The sequence below is a fragment of the Rhynchophorus ferrugineus genome, unplaced genomic scaffold, assembly GCF_030347505.1.
Source record: "Rhynchophorus ferrugineus isolate W39M unplaced genomic scaffold, kcgeb_rfMv2 rfM3, whole genome shotgun sequence".
Lineage (NCBI taxonomy): Eukaryota > Metazoa > Arthropoda > Insecta > Coleoptera > Curculionidae > Rhynchophorus > Rhynchophorus ferrugineus.
In genome coordinates, this window is record NW_027472582.1 from 53,292,816 (window position 1) to 53,309,480 (window position 16,665).

At 31.0% G+C, this 16,665-nt stretch overlaps 1 protein-coding gene across 4 annotated transcripts in view; it reads left to right on the forward strand.

The window, feature by feature from the left end:
• Positions 1 to 16,665, forward strand: part of LOC143193589 (uncharacterized) — a 397,105-nt gene that overhangs the window by 286,957 nt on the left and 93,483 nt on the right. For all 4 annotated transcript variants that reach the window (XM_076399903.1, XM_076399905.1, XM_076399904.1 and 1 more), the window contains 3 exons: positions 13,359 to 13,453; positions 15,228 to 15,478; positions 16,078 to 16,164. In XM_076399903.1, the coding sequence (XP_076256018.1) occupies positions 13,359 to 13,453; positions 15,228 to 15,478; positions 16,078 to 16,164 (433 nt within the window). The remainder of the gene's footprint in view (positions 1 to 13,358; positions 13,454 to 15,227; positions 15,479 to 16,077; positions 16,165 to 16,665) is intronic.

Below are 16,665 nucleotides of genomic sequence, written 5' to 3' on the forward strand. Positions count from 1 at the left end.
ATAGGATATTTTTTAAATTTGAAGCTTTATTGTAAAAAATCGACACTCATATGTTGGAACAAGAGGTAATCAGAAGAAGCAAAGTCTGAAGCATACGGCGGGTGGGATAGTACATGTGGTCGAGAGTTGTCAGGATGAAGAATAACATTATTGTGTATTTTCTTGTATTCTAGTCGTTTTCCGTGCAGTGTTCGACTCAAACGCATATAAAATTGTAATCGATAGCAAACCCCAGTTGATGGTTTCATTAGGCCTTAACAACTCATAATATAATACACCAAGCTCATCCTACCAAATACAGAGAATTAGCTTACAGCCATGTATATTCAGCTCTGCCGTTGATGTTTATATATGACGAGCTAGTCCCCATGAATTTTTTCATTTTGTATTATCGTAATGGATCCACTTTTCACCGCCAGTTAAAAAACGATGCAAATAACATTTCCGATTTTACCGTTGAAGGAGCATTTCACACATGACCAAGCGCTTTTCAATGTCTCTTAACTTCAATTCACACGTCCATGCTTTTCAAGCAATTGGAAATGGTTTATGTGGGCACTACTCTAAGCAATTCTGCATATTCTTCTTACGTTTTACACGGATCATCATCGAGTAATGTCTTAGAATCGTATCCAAGTCGCTCTCAAAACCAGTGTTACATGTTGAAATAGACGGAGCATGGTTGCCATAAGCTTCAGCTGTTATTTTCTTTAAATTAAGGTAAAAAACTAAAAATTCCCGCATTTTCAACACACTGAAAAACGTTTTTGTTAACACTTCACACGTCGAAATGGCATATACTGAAAAGTGAAATTGCGAAATGTGTACCCGGTGTAATTTGATACACAGTAACAGAATCTGTTGGCCAATGGCCAATGCATTTACTTCGAAAGAGCAACTTTGATTGATAGCCCCATTTACTATCATAATTTGGGTATCAATTCCAATATACTACCAAGTGCTTAAAACATCAATACTAACTAAACTAAAAACTATATATTTACATATCAGTTCAAGAAGTGCTCCAAAATTTCAATGATTTTTCGCAAAACGAAAAAGTGCAGTCTTCGGTTAGTATTTAAAAAAAAAATTTAACTTTTCTTCTGAGTTAGTCTTGTATATCCGGACTCCAGCTTATGATGTAAAATATCATTCTGAATAAACCTAAACACTTCATGTTCCAATTTATATAGAAACGTTTAATTAAATAATTAATAAAAATCAGTATTTTGTAATTATTTGTTGAAAATTAATAATACGGATTAAACTAGAAACATAAAATTGTGTAATTCATCCGCGCTGTCGCCATAACCATAAAAATTTAATCTACAATTTTGAATTTTTTACTGAAGAGCTTGATAATAGTTTAAACCCCCCCCCCCCCCATCGTAAATCTCAAAATACGTATTAACTTTTTCCCTGCCGTAATTGCAATAGCTTGAAAATATGTTAGAGCTTTCTTAAGCGGAAACACTCCCATGAAAAGAAACGCCGTATAATTTACTGCCCTCTCTGAAGTTGTGCAGCTTGATTTACGAAGTGAACATATTAAACTTACAATCCGGTTATGAAAAGATAACAAGATATTCATTTTTACCGTATAGTATCATATATTTTATACAAAATATTAAAATAATTGCAGTAAACTTTCAAGAACATACTATAGTATAGGATATTACAAACAATGCCACATTTGACTTTAAAAAGCTAAAGCAATATTTTGTCAACATGTTAATTTATTTGTTATTAATTCTTTTAAAAATATTGTTGCTTATTTTAAAAAGTTGTTTCATTTAAACTATAATTGTATTTACTTAAGTAATTATCATTTGAAGTTTAGCCATACCTAGAAATTATGTGTCTGCTGTCTTAAAGCTGCTGTAAAACATCACTAATGGCATCGGATATAGGCTGTAAAACGTATTCTCGTACATTCTGCAGTCATTGCGCTATACTTTCTCAACTATAAGTAGCTTTCACACAATTACACACGGTCTTACAAAATTTACAAATCGTTTAACAATTCTGAACTTATAATGTCTGGTAACAAGACAAATCTGAGTTGAATATACTCACTTGTATAGGAACTCGACCGAAATATTATCTTCAAGATTTTCATGTTTAAAAATATAAATCTGCAAGTTAACAAGCTCTATCGGATTAAGCCGAATTAGAAAGTTATATCTACCCTCTGAACTATTTTAGAGTGTACGAGGGAGACAACAGGCAGTCTCTTAATGATTTTTGGACTCAATTACTGTATACATGGCTTCTAGACTCACTTATCGTCTTTTTTTAACCGATATACTGGTCGGCTATGCAGTTAGGTCCACCAACATAGAAGGAAGACTTCTACATTTCCCCTCCAAAGTCCTCAGTCATTCACTTATGCCACAAACTCTCTTTACGATTAACAATATTCATATTCCCGTACTTGATCGATTTAGATTCCTGGGAGTCGTATTCAATCATTGGCTCATTCGGAGTCATCAGATTTCCAAACTAAAGAACCGGTGTACTTGTAATCTTTTCATGGTACGATTGTTATCCCATCATTACACAGGTGCTGACAAAGGAACTAACATATAATAAACATGTTGAAATGTATCTCCGATCACCTGTATATGCATACTGGACTCAACCTGCTACCGTGAACCAAATACTCTCTATGATATCAGAATTACCCCGCGAAGATGGATTTAACTCCCTTCATTTGCCCCCTATTCAATTTCCCCCTTCACATTTACTGCTTTTTATTGATATGCGTCTATACTCCAAAAAAGAGCACCATCCACATATCAATAATTCAATTTAACTGTACATAAATATTTATTTGTCACATAATTTACCTTCATTTATTATTATTACAAATTTATTACAAATATACAAATTTGTGTAGTTTGTACATTTGTATAGTCGTGAAATGACAATGATCTCATTTATAACATTCTTGAAATGCATTGAATAATATTCTTGAATTATATAATCCTAATGATAATGATGGTGGTCGAAAATTTATATGTTTTCATTCAAATAAATATATGTTTTCAAGAATTCTCGTTACTTAACACATGCTCAATGATTTTGGAAATACTTATTGGTGTAATTAAGATATATCAGCACCTAAAATCCCATAAATATATTTTAAATAATTTTAACATATTTTAAACTATACAGCGATATCATGGGGAGAATTTAAGCACGAAGTTTTATGATGATAATTAGCATCCTCAATGGATGCAGAATATTTCAATAGCCTATTCTTATATATAACAATTTGTAGTAAAACTCAAAGTGTTATATTTCCTTTCTGGATCATTTAGGCTTTTCTGTCATAATAATTGACACTTACGCATCTGAAAATACGAATTCTTTCCACATCTACCACATTCACGATATTTAGCTAGAAATAGTTAGATACAATTTACAAAACCAAAAAAAGAGTTCAATTAGCAGAAAAAAAGATTCTACCTATCACCGGGTATTATTAAAAGGTGAATATTTTCGTCAGAATTATCTAATATTTTAGGAATATTACGAAATTTATATAAATCCTTGAGCATTAATATTAATTAGACGGTCGGGAAGTTCTTCAGTGATTAAAGTAATAATTTCTGGCGAAATATTTAACCCCGAAAAGAAGCTAAATTAAAATTTTAAAGGCTATTAATTAAAGCTTAAAAATAATTTGGATCCATGAAGATGATCCGTCTCTATCTACTTTTTTTTATCTGTTAATGTCTTCTTGAAGTTTCTTTGTAGTATACGCAATAACATAATGAATATTCATAAAAAATTAAGTATTTACACACCGGAAATACAATAGGTTTTAAGAGCAAATATTAATAGATATAAAATTCTTTAATAATGGATAAATCTGACTTTTTCATGTTGAATTTTAATTTTAAATAACTTTCGATCAGTTGTAGTAAATACAAATAACAAATATTTCTGCAATAGTGTATAGATATGTGAAGTTATACATTTGATGACTAAATAAATATTATACCGATCTATTATATTAACATTTAGAAAATTAAAAGCGTATAGGTGCAAATTATTGTATGAAAATTGGTATCAAATGCAATAATCTGCAATATAGTTGAAGTGTTAATTAAAATATGAGTAAAAGTCTACCTCCCTGTAATCTTCATTATCAATCCATAGCTAACACTTGCGCAAAGTGTCTACTTCTTAACCAATACGCCACTGTTGGTACTGCGGTGATAAAGCTGATGAATAATTTTTGTTCACATCACTTTCAGACCTGTTGATTGTAACTCCTATACAAAAGGCCGATCTCAACACAGAAATCTTTGAGGAATTGTTCGTTCAAAAGACATGTCCAAATTATTATAATTTGCATCTATGAATATATCCTTAAAATGTGCACTGTTGATCACACCTTAAAGGAGTTAATTTAGTTCTAATACGATCTCAAATATAAACATATCGAATTTGCCTTAGACATTATCTTTGGAAGGGATACTTTTATAAATATCTGTATTAATTTGGTTTTTGACTGGTCATAGTATATATATTTTAGGTATAGTTCTAAAAGAAAAATAAATGCTATATGACGACAAAAAATCATCGCTATCACAACAAAGACATTTACCAACATTCAAAATAGCACATAATAAACATCGATATTTATAAAATGCTATAAGATATTTTTTAAATATAATATATTTTGGTACCATGAAAAATAAATGGACAGTAAATGTAATTAATTATATATTTTATCTTTCCCTGATAACCAGCCCTAATGGAGAATAAAGCAAACGAACTAAATAATGTGATTATATGTGGAAGTTTCAACTTGATGAACTCAAAATAGAAAATTCATGATATCCCCTGTTGACAAATGATTTTTCTTCTTCTCTTTTATCTCATTTATCGAGAATTTTACCAAAAGCTTTTTATAAGGCTTTTACCAAACTAGGGATAGAAACTTTCATCCGAACATAACTAATTAAAGTTATAGTAGTTATTATCGATTGAATTAAATAATATTCTGAAATTTTCAATAAGGGTTGGTTGATTCTGGAAAAAGAAATGAACATATTGTATATGTATATGTACGACATATTACAGATTTTTATGCTATTATTAGTGGCATGTAACATTGTTAAAATGTTCGCCGCGCCCTCACCTGCTTACATAGAAAATTATTCTTCAGAATTATTTGATAGAGCATTAGCTTTAGACTGTGTAAACGAATAAAGTTACTTTTAGAATATTATCCTGAATGGTCTATAAGCTAAATGTTTTGCTACACTGTATAATAATTAAGAGAAGATTTTTCTCTTGGGCGTAAGTTCTATTGATATTCTGTTTTTAATCCTTTTTTACAACTCTATGCCTTCCTCCTATCTGTATTTTCTGGCATCTGTTTTATTTTATATAGCTATCTTTGGTTTATAGTTTTGGTTATATTATTTGGTATAATAGTTTGCTTTACACTATTTTCTATTTAAACCACTTAATAGTAAAATAAAAACATGTTTTTTTTTAAATTATCGGATAACGTTCGGACAAATATATACTTCTATTATATTATACTACAAATACTCTCATATATACTTCTATATTATTAACAATTTTATACAGTGTTGTTTTCTGCCTCATCCCGTATACTTATCTAGTTTTCTGTACCATACTCAACATTGATTGATTCCCCAATTACGCCTACACATTTTTTATTTGATATTATATAAAAGTATTCAATCTTTTCTCAATTGATAAATGAATTCGTGAATAGATTTAGCTAGATTTTGCGAATGTATAAACGATACAAGCGATTGACTGCTGACTTATTTTGTAACTGCTTTTTTTGTTATTATTACCAATTAAAAGTGTATCTGGGCTGAACCGACTGCTTAAAGTAGGCTCCGAAGCGCGGTTCTCGATATTAACTTAAGATCTTGCCAGGTTGATTCAGAAAATTAAATATTTTCTGGGCATGTCTCTTGAAAGTTTCGATTTATTCATACAATGTTCAATGTTATTCAATGTCCAAGACAATATTCCCAGGACAATTCAAGCGTATAAATATGGAAAAGAAGTGCATGAACAACGAAGAGCAATACTTCGAAAATCAAAAGAAGTAATACACATACAAATTAATGTTTTTTTTGTTTAATTATCCAAGCTCAAAAGGTAAGAGCATCCCTTCTATGTGTGTATGAAATAACAGTATTTTTCCAAAACGTTTAATAAATTTTAGTTAATGAATGATACCCGGACAATATAAATTTTCGCCCCAAACCGCAAAAGTTATTTAAATTAGAAAAGTTTCCAGAAATGGCAGTATCCCTTCGGCTTTATTCCCATCATTACTTGCAAATGTTATATTCCTTATTTTGTTTGCCTTTCAAAATGCGAGATATAAAAGCCGATACAGGGATTGCCGTATAATAAAACCATAAATAATTTTAGATGTTCCAGCAGAAAAACCTGAACAACTTTTATATATAAATATTTTTAGATAAATTTATAACTTGACGGTCAACAAATTTTTCATAACGTATATTAGAGTCAGAGAAGCTGTTTTTTCTCCCCTGTCATGATAACGGAAAACTGAAAGTTTTTAATTAAAGCCATTATATGAAGGCTTTCATACTTAATAGGTGAAAACATAATAGTAAGTCTTGTAAGAATACTTGAATTTTACGACATCAAAACTTCAATTTAAAAACTAATAAGCTGAATTGTCCAAAACAAGTTTACTGTTGATCCCTTCTCACATTGGTATACCGAAATATGAGGGCGCGCGTAGTGCTGTTAGATCCCTCCCCACCAGAAATATTTGTATCCATACTGACTTTATCCTATTCATTTCTTATTTCATCAAGAATGGGACCAACGTCGTTGGGTCCAGGAAGCCAACCTCAACATTCTCCTTTCTTCCACTGAGATTTGGTCACTGTCTTTTCTCGTACGGTCACTTGATGACTTCGAACGCGCTCGCTCACTGTGAGTTTTGTCACCATGCCCTGATGTCAGTCTACCACATACTGAACTGTCCACGGCGCACCCAAATAAGAGCTATCTATGAGCTGCAAAATTTTAGAAACTTAACAAGAGAAATTAGAGACACATTCCTCGGATTTCTACGGGAAATCGATTTTCTCCATAGTATCTAGCCTATGCTAAGTTAAGTGTCACTGACCAAATAACCATTACTACTTCAGTATGGCTGCTAATATTAATGCTATCTGCATAGAGCCTCTACCTCATTATGGTTATGTTTGCACTCTTGTATTTATGTCAATTTTCAAGTTGTATATACATTTTCTTATAAGTCTTCTTTTTACCAACGTGGGTTTATCTGGACTAGACCTACTGTTTATCGTAAACTCCGAACCACGGTCTTTAGCACTAAACATATCGACTGGCGAATGACCAACTTAGAAATTATCCCAGAAGACAACCGGTCTTACCCAGCCTGGTTACTGGCGCGACTGGGATCATTTTCCTTGTCAGATTTTACATTCCTACCTAGGACAATCACAAACATAAATTCACGACCATGCCTCAGCACGATACGAACCCGCGACAATTGCAACAGTTGGTGGACCGTTCTGTCGCCTTTACCACTGTGCCATCCAAGTCTTTAATTTTATTTATTTATTGATTTATTATTTTATATATACACTTTATGTCTATCCCCGTCCCCTTCATATCAACACCATTTTGTTGTATAGTGGCGAAATGACGACATGCGACAAAAAAACAATAAACACTTTATGTATCATAATTAAGAAATTTGTAAATCATAGTCGGTTCAGTATAATGGTGTAACAACGTCGCAATGTTGTTACATCAACTTTGACTTTTAATTTATTTTGACTTTGACATATAACAAAATTCTAATGTCAGTGTAATAATGAAATAAAAACAATGTTATCAAATATAATTTATTTTAACATTATAGCACATCTAATGCATATATTACCGGAGGATTTCAACTAAAGTTAATTATTTATACAATAATAATTTGTGATGTAGAGTTATTTGTTTACATCACCCATTAGGTAGGATTAGAGAAGCGTTTTATATAGTGGCATACACTGTGGTAACCCAGAATTCACCTCATAAACAATTTGATATCTAAGCGATATTTTTTATTTTCATAGAAAATTATTTACCATTTTAAGTTTAGTTTTAGTTCCTTCATTACTGTTGTCAATTCAGTTTGATATGGTTAGTTAGTTATGGTATTTCTCATGCTGAATACATTTTTCTTCTAAAATTCTACCAATTTCCTCCATATTTTCTGATTTAATCGATTCATTTGCTGTATTATCTGTAAAGAATTAATTATCTCTCTATTCATTCCAACCAAATGCTCATGTATATTCTAAATAATTACACACTTATCTATGCACAAAAATCTCACAGTCCCTGTTTCGCTATCGGAATCACTGTTCAAGTCAATTATTCAATTGTTAATTTCTAATCTATCAAACGCTTGTTCACGATTGAACTTCTTTTTATGTATATCTACTCCATCAGACATCGAAACCAAAGATGTTATCGTAGGCAAAACTTCCTTCCTCAACTTCAAACAGTCCTTCATTGTATATTTTTCTCGTTCAGCATGTTAATTATAATAACTATTTAGCACACCACACCATATTACTTCGATATGATTAAATATGCAATTATAGGCGTAAGGTACCATATTTTTCTACCATCGGACACAAATTATAGAAAACACAAACATTTAATTTATATTTACCAAGTGACAATTTGAAATAATTCTCCCTCAAAGGGCATATTATTGGTAGGGGGGGCTCCTCATTATCTCATCCCTGTCCTAAGTAACTAATTACAGACGCAATCTGTTTTCGACTCTAATTAATTATTGGCTTTGGCATTTTCAGTCAGACTAATGACATATATTAAGCAGCGATTTGAAATTTATCACATGAAGCAAAGCATTATTATAACTAATGTTTCAAAGAACTTTGCAGACATTTGATAACCAGACCAATTGTATAGACTGATTAGGTTACATGCTCGGGCGCCTTAAACAGCATTGTATCTCTTTCTAACTAGAATTAAATGAAAATGAAAAATACACATTGCAATTGTCAATAAATTCAACGTCGTGATGATGTGGTTCACTATTATTTCGAATCAACTATAATATTCATTCGTTTTGATACGTAGAGCTCATCTTATTCGCACGTCAGTCAAACTAACACGTCGCCTACATTTTTGTACGTGTCTCGACTTCACACGTGTCACTTAACTTTTTTTCATATATTCATTTTTATGACTATTCCGTTACATATTATTTTATGCTTTTCGTGTATTTTATTATTGAGAAAAAAACCGATATCTATTCTTAGACAACGTAACATTTTCGACTTAGAAATAGCTTTAATGAAAATGATATAAAATGATATGTGTTCTGCATGCCGAAAATACGAAAATCGTAAAGTGGATCTTGTATACAATATCTGGGTTGATGAAGAAAAACTACTTGCGGCAAAAATTTGTTAAAATATAACTAGTCAAAAGAAAAATGGTTCTGTATCCGCTTAGGCAAAATCGATCTTACCTCACTAATGTCATGGTAAAAGTCTCTTTAGTAAAGTCTCTTTATAAAATTCGAGAAAATACTTCAATTATTGTATTCGTTAGTCGTTATGTCGTCGAGATTACAACCCACAAGTGCAAAAGTTTGATATATCTATGAGAAAAGGTAAAGGAAGGCTACCCTTGTTAGATGGTGATAAGAACAATATATCTGTATGGAATTCAACTGTGGACCAAGTGAGTCTCCAACAGTCAACTTAACTCAAGTTCAGCTCTTTCTGTCTAAGAAACTTCACATGCTACTCAATTTTCCATGATTCATAGGAAATGTAAATACCCACCCAGAAACATTCCGATTGTGAAAAGCTTCAATAATACGCGGTAGATAACTAACAACTGCAACAGTCTCCGCCATAGTTTAAAGCATACTGTGTTCTGCAAACTTATTCAACCTCAATCCCAAACCACACCACAGACCAATCGGTTCTAACCAAGGAATCTGATTCAAGAAAAAAATGTCAGTGCTATGAGGGATATTGGCACCACAACTAAACTCGAAAAGCATTAAGCCTTAGATATACTGATATATTTGAATTAATCGCTGCTACTAGATGCAATTTATAGTGATGATTTTTCAGTTCTAGTTTTCCCTAAATAAGCAATATTTCATTAAGGATCAAATATTTTCCCACTGATTTCTATACCTGTAGAAATAAAAACACTTTTTTGTTTATTTATAATGAGTAAATATGATTGATAAATTATATGAATCACTGAATTGGATATCATAGTCAACAATATACTAAATGAGTTTTAAGAGATGGTAATATCATGCTTACATTTATACTATATAGGAGCTTTTAAGACTAATTCCTTATCTGGACAATTGATCTGTATCATAAGACATGAATTACAGTGGCATAATTTTTATTTTTATTTTTATTTCATCACCGTTTATCTTAATCATTAATCGAGGATATTTTTACTTACTGAGTTTTATATATATCATTATATATGGTATTGAATATATCACCAAGTGCAGTTTGCAAATGTAAAATTTTAATTTTTTTCTATAAAATTCGATTTGTGTTGATACTAATGATCCATGTTGCCGAATATGTGCCACATTCTTCAAAGCATTAGTAATAATCGTTATAGGTTATAAGTTATAGGTTATAAACCGGTAAGCATAAACCGAAAGTCAAATTTGATGCGGTAATATTGACACGTGCTGACGTCGAATTGATCCTTTGGAGTTATCAAGTTGGCTTAAATCTAGAATTTATATAAAGATTAATTCCAGCATCTACTCCATCATCTTGTTTTAGTGAAATATATAATATTATATTAAAAATGTAAATAAAGTAATGGATTATTTATAGAATATTAAAAATAAATAAAGAAACAAATATTTCACATAGATTATTTTTTGATTAATATAAATATTCGCAATTCTGTAAAAATTCTATGGGCAAAACAAAAATTTAGCGACGGTATAACTTTTTTAATTTTAAAGTAATTTTAAAATGAGCGCAAATATGTTGAAGATGACGAGCACATGCCACTATAAACCGATAAGAAACAACATTCCAATGAGACAAGAGTGAATTCTTTATGAATTATCGCTCAATCACAACTAGAGAAGTTGCAGATAATGCACTGCCGCTAATTTGCACCTGCTCATATTTCATATTTAGCCATATACAAAACAATTCTAAAACCGTGCTCACATTTGCCGGATCTAGTTCAGTGTATTTTTTTGTCTCTGAATGTAAACTAAACGCTAAAATGAACCAAGCCTATCCCAAAACACTAATTATCCAGGTATTTGAAGGATTGGGAGAAGGTTGGGATATTTAATGAATTACTCTGAAGGCAATCACATCAACAATAAAAATCTCAAAAAGAAGAAATTACCAATATTTTTAAACACGTCTTGTATACTACCAAAGTAAACTATTTAAGCAACGAATGAAGGCAAAGATAATACCCCAATAATCCTCTTGGTTTGCTTAATCGTTCCTTGATTAGTTCGCCTGAGTATACCCTTCGATATAAAACAAAATTATTGAGTTCATTTTGTTCTACTGCTTTGTTCTAATGTTAGCCCACGAAAAAAATTAAACTGTAATTAAAACAATAAATATACTGTAAATATATTTTGTCATAATCTTGGTTCATACATGCAGTGTTGAAAACTCCTAGCAGTTGCTGTCGACTGTAAATTATACGTTTGAAGCATTAAAAAGGAACAATTTTTGCTGTGTAAACAAAAACATACGAGGGGGAATCAAATATAAAAGCTAATTTTACTATTTAGCTTAGCACGTAATTCCGATCTGGAAGGATCGATGCGCGGGTGCTCTCTGGTTTATGACGAGTGAGGAAACCGGTGAGGGTAGCATCTGGATTCGGTTCTGTTCCCAGTACAGCGATGATTGAACGCGAGGGACCTTCGTCTATTGAACAACGCATCATCAAAAAAATTTTAACCAATGAAGCCGTTAAACTGTCGGAAACTTTCACTCGTTTAAAGGCACTATTTGGGGATGCTACACTGTCTCAGAATAGAATGTATATGTGGGTTAGAGAATTCAGGAACGGGCGAGAACCTGTCGAAAATGAAAGTCATGATCGACGCCCACGAGCAAATATCACAAAGGACAACGTCCGTGCTGCTCAAGAGCTTTTTGAAGGTAATCGCTTGTTAAGGATTGAAGAAATCTTATCAGAATTGGGCTAATCAGCTGTTAATTTTAATATCAGCTACGGAAATGTTCAATCCATCATCACTAATCAACTGGGCTTTAAAAAATCACATCGCCGTTTTGATAAGGAATAATTTGGAAGAAATGCGCTGTAAAACCCTCGATCACCCACCTTATAGCGCTAACTTGTCACCTTGTGATTATTTTTTATTTGCTCCCTTGAAAGAATCACTTGGATGCAAAAGATTTGAAAATAATTAAAAAGTAGAGGAGTATGTGAGCAATTGGTTGACATCTGATCCTCAAACTTTTTATGAAGAAGTTTGAAGCTTTCAAATCGGTGGAAAATTGTGCAGAGCACGGAGGTGTCTACATTGAAAAATGTTAAATGTTTAGTTTGTGTATACCATTGATCTATATATTTATTTTACAAAATTACCGTTTATATGTGATTGCCTTAACTTTACTTTATTCAATTCCTTTTACTCGTAGTTATGTTATTCGAAAAAGTCGAGCGCTGGGTTACACGTTACACGCGCTGGTCAATCAACCAGTTAAAACCTACATAGGACCATCATACTACATACTACGCCATCCGCAGTATTCCAAAATATATGCCCTTTTCGCTTTGTGGAAATGGAATTGTATAATAATATGAACATTTTTTTTGCAAGTTTACATTATTTCTAATCGTACCTCCATCCAAAAAATATATGATATATTTATATTATACCATCAAATATTATATAATTAACAATATTTCTTCATACAGGAATTTAATAATTATTTAAAAGTATGTAAAATATCGCATTGCCTTCTATCTTTCGAAGATATTCGATTCCATTTCTCCGAATATGCAAACTTGTTTATAACTGTTATTGTTGATCTATGTAATTGTTTAGGAACACTAGCTCCTGGTCCTAATTTTCTCTTTAATAATTTTAAAAACCAGTAGCTTCATGATAAGAGAATTTTTTGTAATGAAGTGCAAAATATCTAACACATAATACGCTAATAATAAATGCCTGTTTGCAAAATAGCTATTATTCTAGAACTATGTGAAATAAATATTGACTTAAAAAGATATTTTTGTTACAGATTTAAATGAAAGACAACAGCAACAACAAACAGCCTTGTGGGAACTCATCAAGACTGAAATTGCATATATTAAAACTTTGAAAGTAGTTACAGACGTAAGTTCATGTTATATATTTATATTAGTTTTAAAAAATATAAATAAGCATATATAATGAAATGCACTTTAACGTTATTTTTTCTAAAATTAATTAACAAAATTAAATATTTAAGTAGTTCAATGATATGATAATGTTTAATTACTATATAGAATACGTTTATTTTAATAGCGACTGTTAATTTCAAAACTCATCAGATAAATAAAACTTGAGCAACATACATTAAATGCAATAGAGTTTACATCGATAAACACAGTAATTTTAACAGATATTTAAACGTTTTTGTTTAAAATAGACATTTTAGTTAAACATTATTCAGCAAATAACGGAAATAAAATTATATTTGCTCTAAATAATAGTATATATTGAATTTACGATTTATCATTTTTTAGACTATCTACAATATTTGTATTCAGAAATTAATAATTACACTTAGTTATACATTTTTATTTTTCTATATTTTATTGCCATTTATTTATTCGAATATATTTATTATTAGAATCCAAGCTTTGTCATATTCCTACTTAATACAACAATCATCTTCTACATTAAAATTAAAAAGTCTCATCAAGAATCATATATGGTTCGGTTTAATTTTGATTGAGAAAAAATTAAACTCTGTTTCTGAAAACAGAAAAAAAGCTAACTGAAGCAATATCTAAAACAGAGGATATATAAAATGATATATAAAAAATATATAATAATAAACAGCATGCACTATTGTACATCTTGTTGCATGTTCTTCCGTGCTTCCTTGTAATTAATGCCGTAATAATGGTTGTACATACTGCTCAGATTACGTGCCAAGACTTGTAAGTTATGTTTCAGTATATTCTACGCTTTTTCTGGGACGCTTAAAACAACCGATTTGTGATCTCTCAGATGTTTCTGATGTTATTTCAGCGTAAATAAAACCTGGTAAAATATTTAAATTAATTATGGCCAGACAACATAAAACTTCCACGACAAAAGTGACAGTAGAACTGAACTATGTTTTGATTATTTCGACAGAAGGATTATAGCGGGAACTCCATAAAGCATTAATGGAAAGGCTGCTGTGAAAGAAGCTTGCTGTGAAAGAAGTGGTGCAAAGATCATCAAACCTAAACACTAAATGGCCGGATTACCTCAATACCCTCAACGTCAAAGTCTTAATATGACTAGCATATTAGTGCCAAACACATGAGCACCAGACCTTAATATACTTTTTCTATTTTCTATAGGTTATATATGTAATTCTATAATCTATTCCACAAATAATTGAAACTGTTTTAAAAGCAAGTGGTGGTTGAATATCTTATTAATAACCTTATTTATATTATACTTAATAAATCTTGTTAATAATTAATTATCGTATGTATGTCAAATGTTCATATTATTTTGTCTATCCCCTCTATGTGCACTATGAGAAACCGTCAAAAGCAATCATAGGCAAATATACCTCCAAAAATCTATCGAATTGAAAATATAAACGAATTTCTAAAAACATTTTCTCTTTAGCCATAGCCTTTTACCATATCACCAAAACTAGAACTTACATAAAGCTTGAATCTGTTGAAATAACTTTAAATATTAATTTTAAATAGTAGCTGTATCATCGTGTTCTTTGCCGGATCATTATTGCCCAAAAAACAGATCTTAAAGACTTTTTTCTAACTATACATATGCGCTGGATATTCTAACGTTTTTCTTAGATGAACACAAAAGAAGCTGAAATAACAATCAACAGGAAAACGTTTTCATATCCGCAAAGAGATCCTATTTTATGTTTCAGTTATTTTTGGGATGTCTGCGAGATTTGCAATCAAAAAATTTATTAAAGGAGATCGACACAGAAAAACTCTTCTCGAACATAACGGAAATACTTGGAGCAAACGTTATCTTTTGGAGAAACACTCTGTTTCCGCTGGTTCGGGATATGCGGAAACATAAGAGGCCGGCCTGCCTCGAAAACATGCTAGAGGGCTTCTCCAAGATCCACGACGTCTTTCAGCCCTATTACAAATACTGCGCCGAACAGTCCAGGTAGGATACATTTCATGAAAGCTTAGTTTTGTATTTTTCTTGCGGAAATTACTTTAAAAGCTTTGAAAATTAGCGACTGTAAAAGATTTCGACAACAATTAAAAATGTTCTATTAAAATTATATCATTTTTTTAAACCATAACCTATATTTACGTTAGCTTTTTACAAAATGTAGGATAATTAATAAATGGAACGACAATAATTATTAATTTAATTTGATATTCAAATTGAAAATCACAAAAATATATAAACAACTTAAATATTTTTACAAAAACAACCTGTTTGTGTCTATACTTTTATTTGACACTGATTTAAAAAAATATTTAAATCATATTAATAATATTTTGTTGAATTAAAGAATATTAATTTGGATCAAAAAGCTAAGTTAACTATGCTCTTAATATTTATCATATAAATATTTTTGGTGATATACACTGCTGTTACACAAAGAATTTTCGTAGTTTGTTATAAATAATTGTAAGCAGTGAAATATCTCCCAAATGTTATTTCAATTATTATTTTAATGATTTATCTTCAATTTTTTGTCATGTTATGTGCTTTATATGGTGCTGATTATTTCATATGCTTTTTTCTTCCAGATGTCAGCACTACTGTCGTGAGAATTTGGAAAGGGAAGTCTTTACAGTTTACTTGACATGGTGTGAAAGTCAAAAAGACTGTAATAGGTTAGTATTAAAGTAATGTTAAAGATTATTTCCATTAGATTTTAAGATAATAGATACTCCTCTCGACTAGGTGACTTGTAGGGCTCAAATGTAAAATTTTAAGATTATAGATTTATAAATAATTTCAGCAAAATAAATACACATAATTTATAAAATGTGAAAGACTTCAGAAACACAAAAACCTTTAATTTGCTTTAAAGACTGTTTTATAGATAATTTAAGAAGAGGCGACTTGTTGAACGGCGGTACAAAATGACACCGAAGGTTGTACCTATTAGAAAGGACACCAAAATACTCACTCATCTCACTCGCTCACCATTCAGGTAGTCTTAAAACAGATGATCGTTACACATGGCCACGATAGTTAGTGCCATAATGCTGTATTATATAACAGCTCGCTCCTAAAGAAACGACCACAGGAATGTACATGGTTGTTATTTGCATTTGAAGATCTCCAAAATGGCACTGTTTCTACCCAAATTTTCATGGTACCCTTTACGG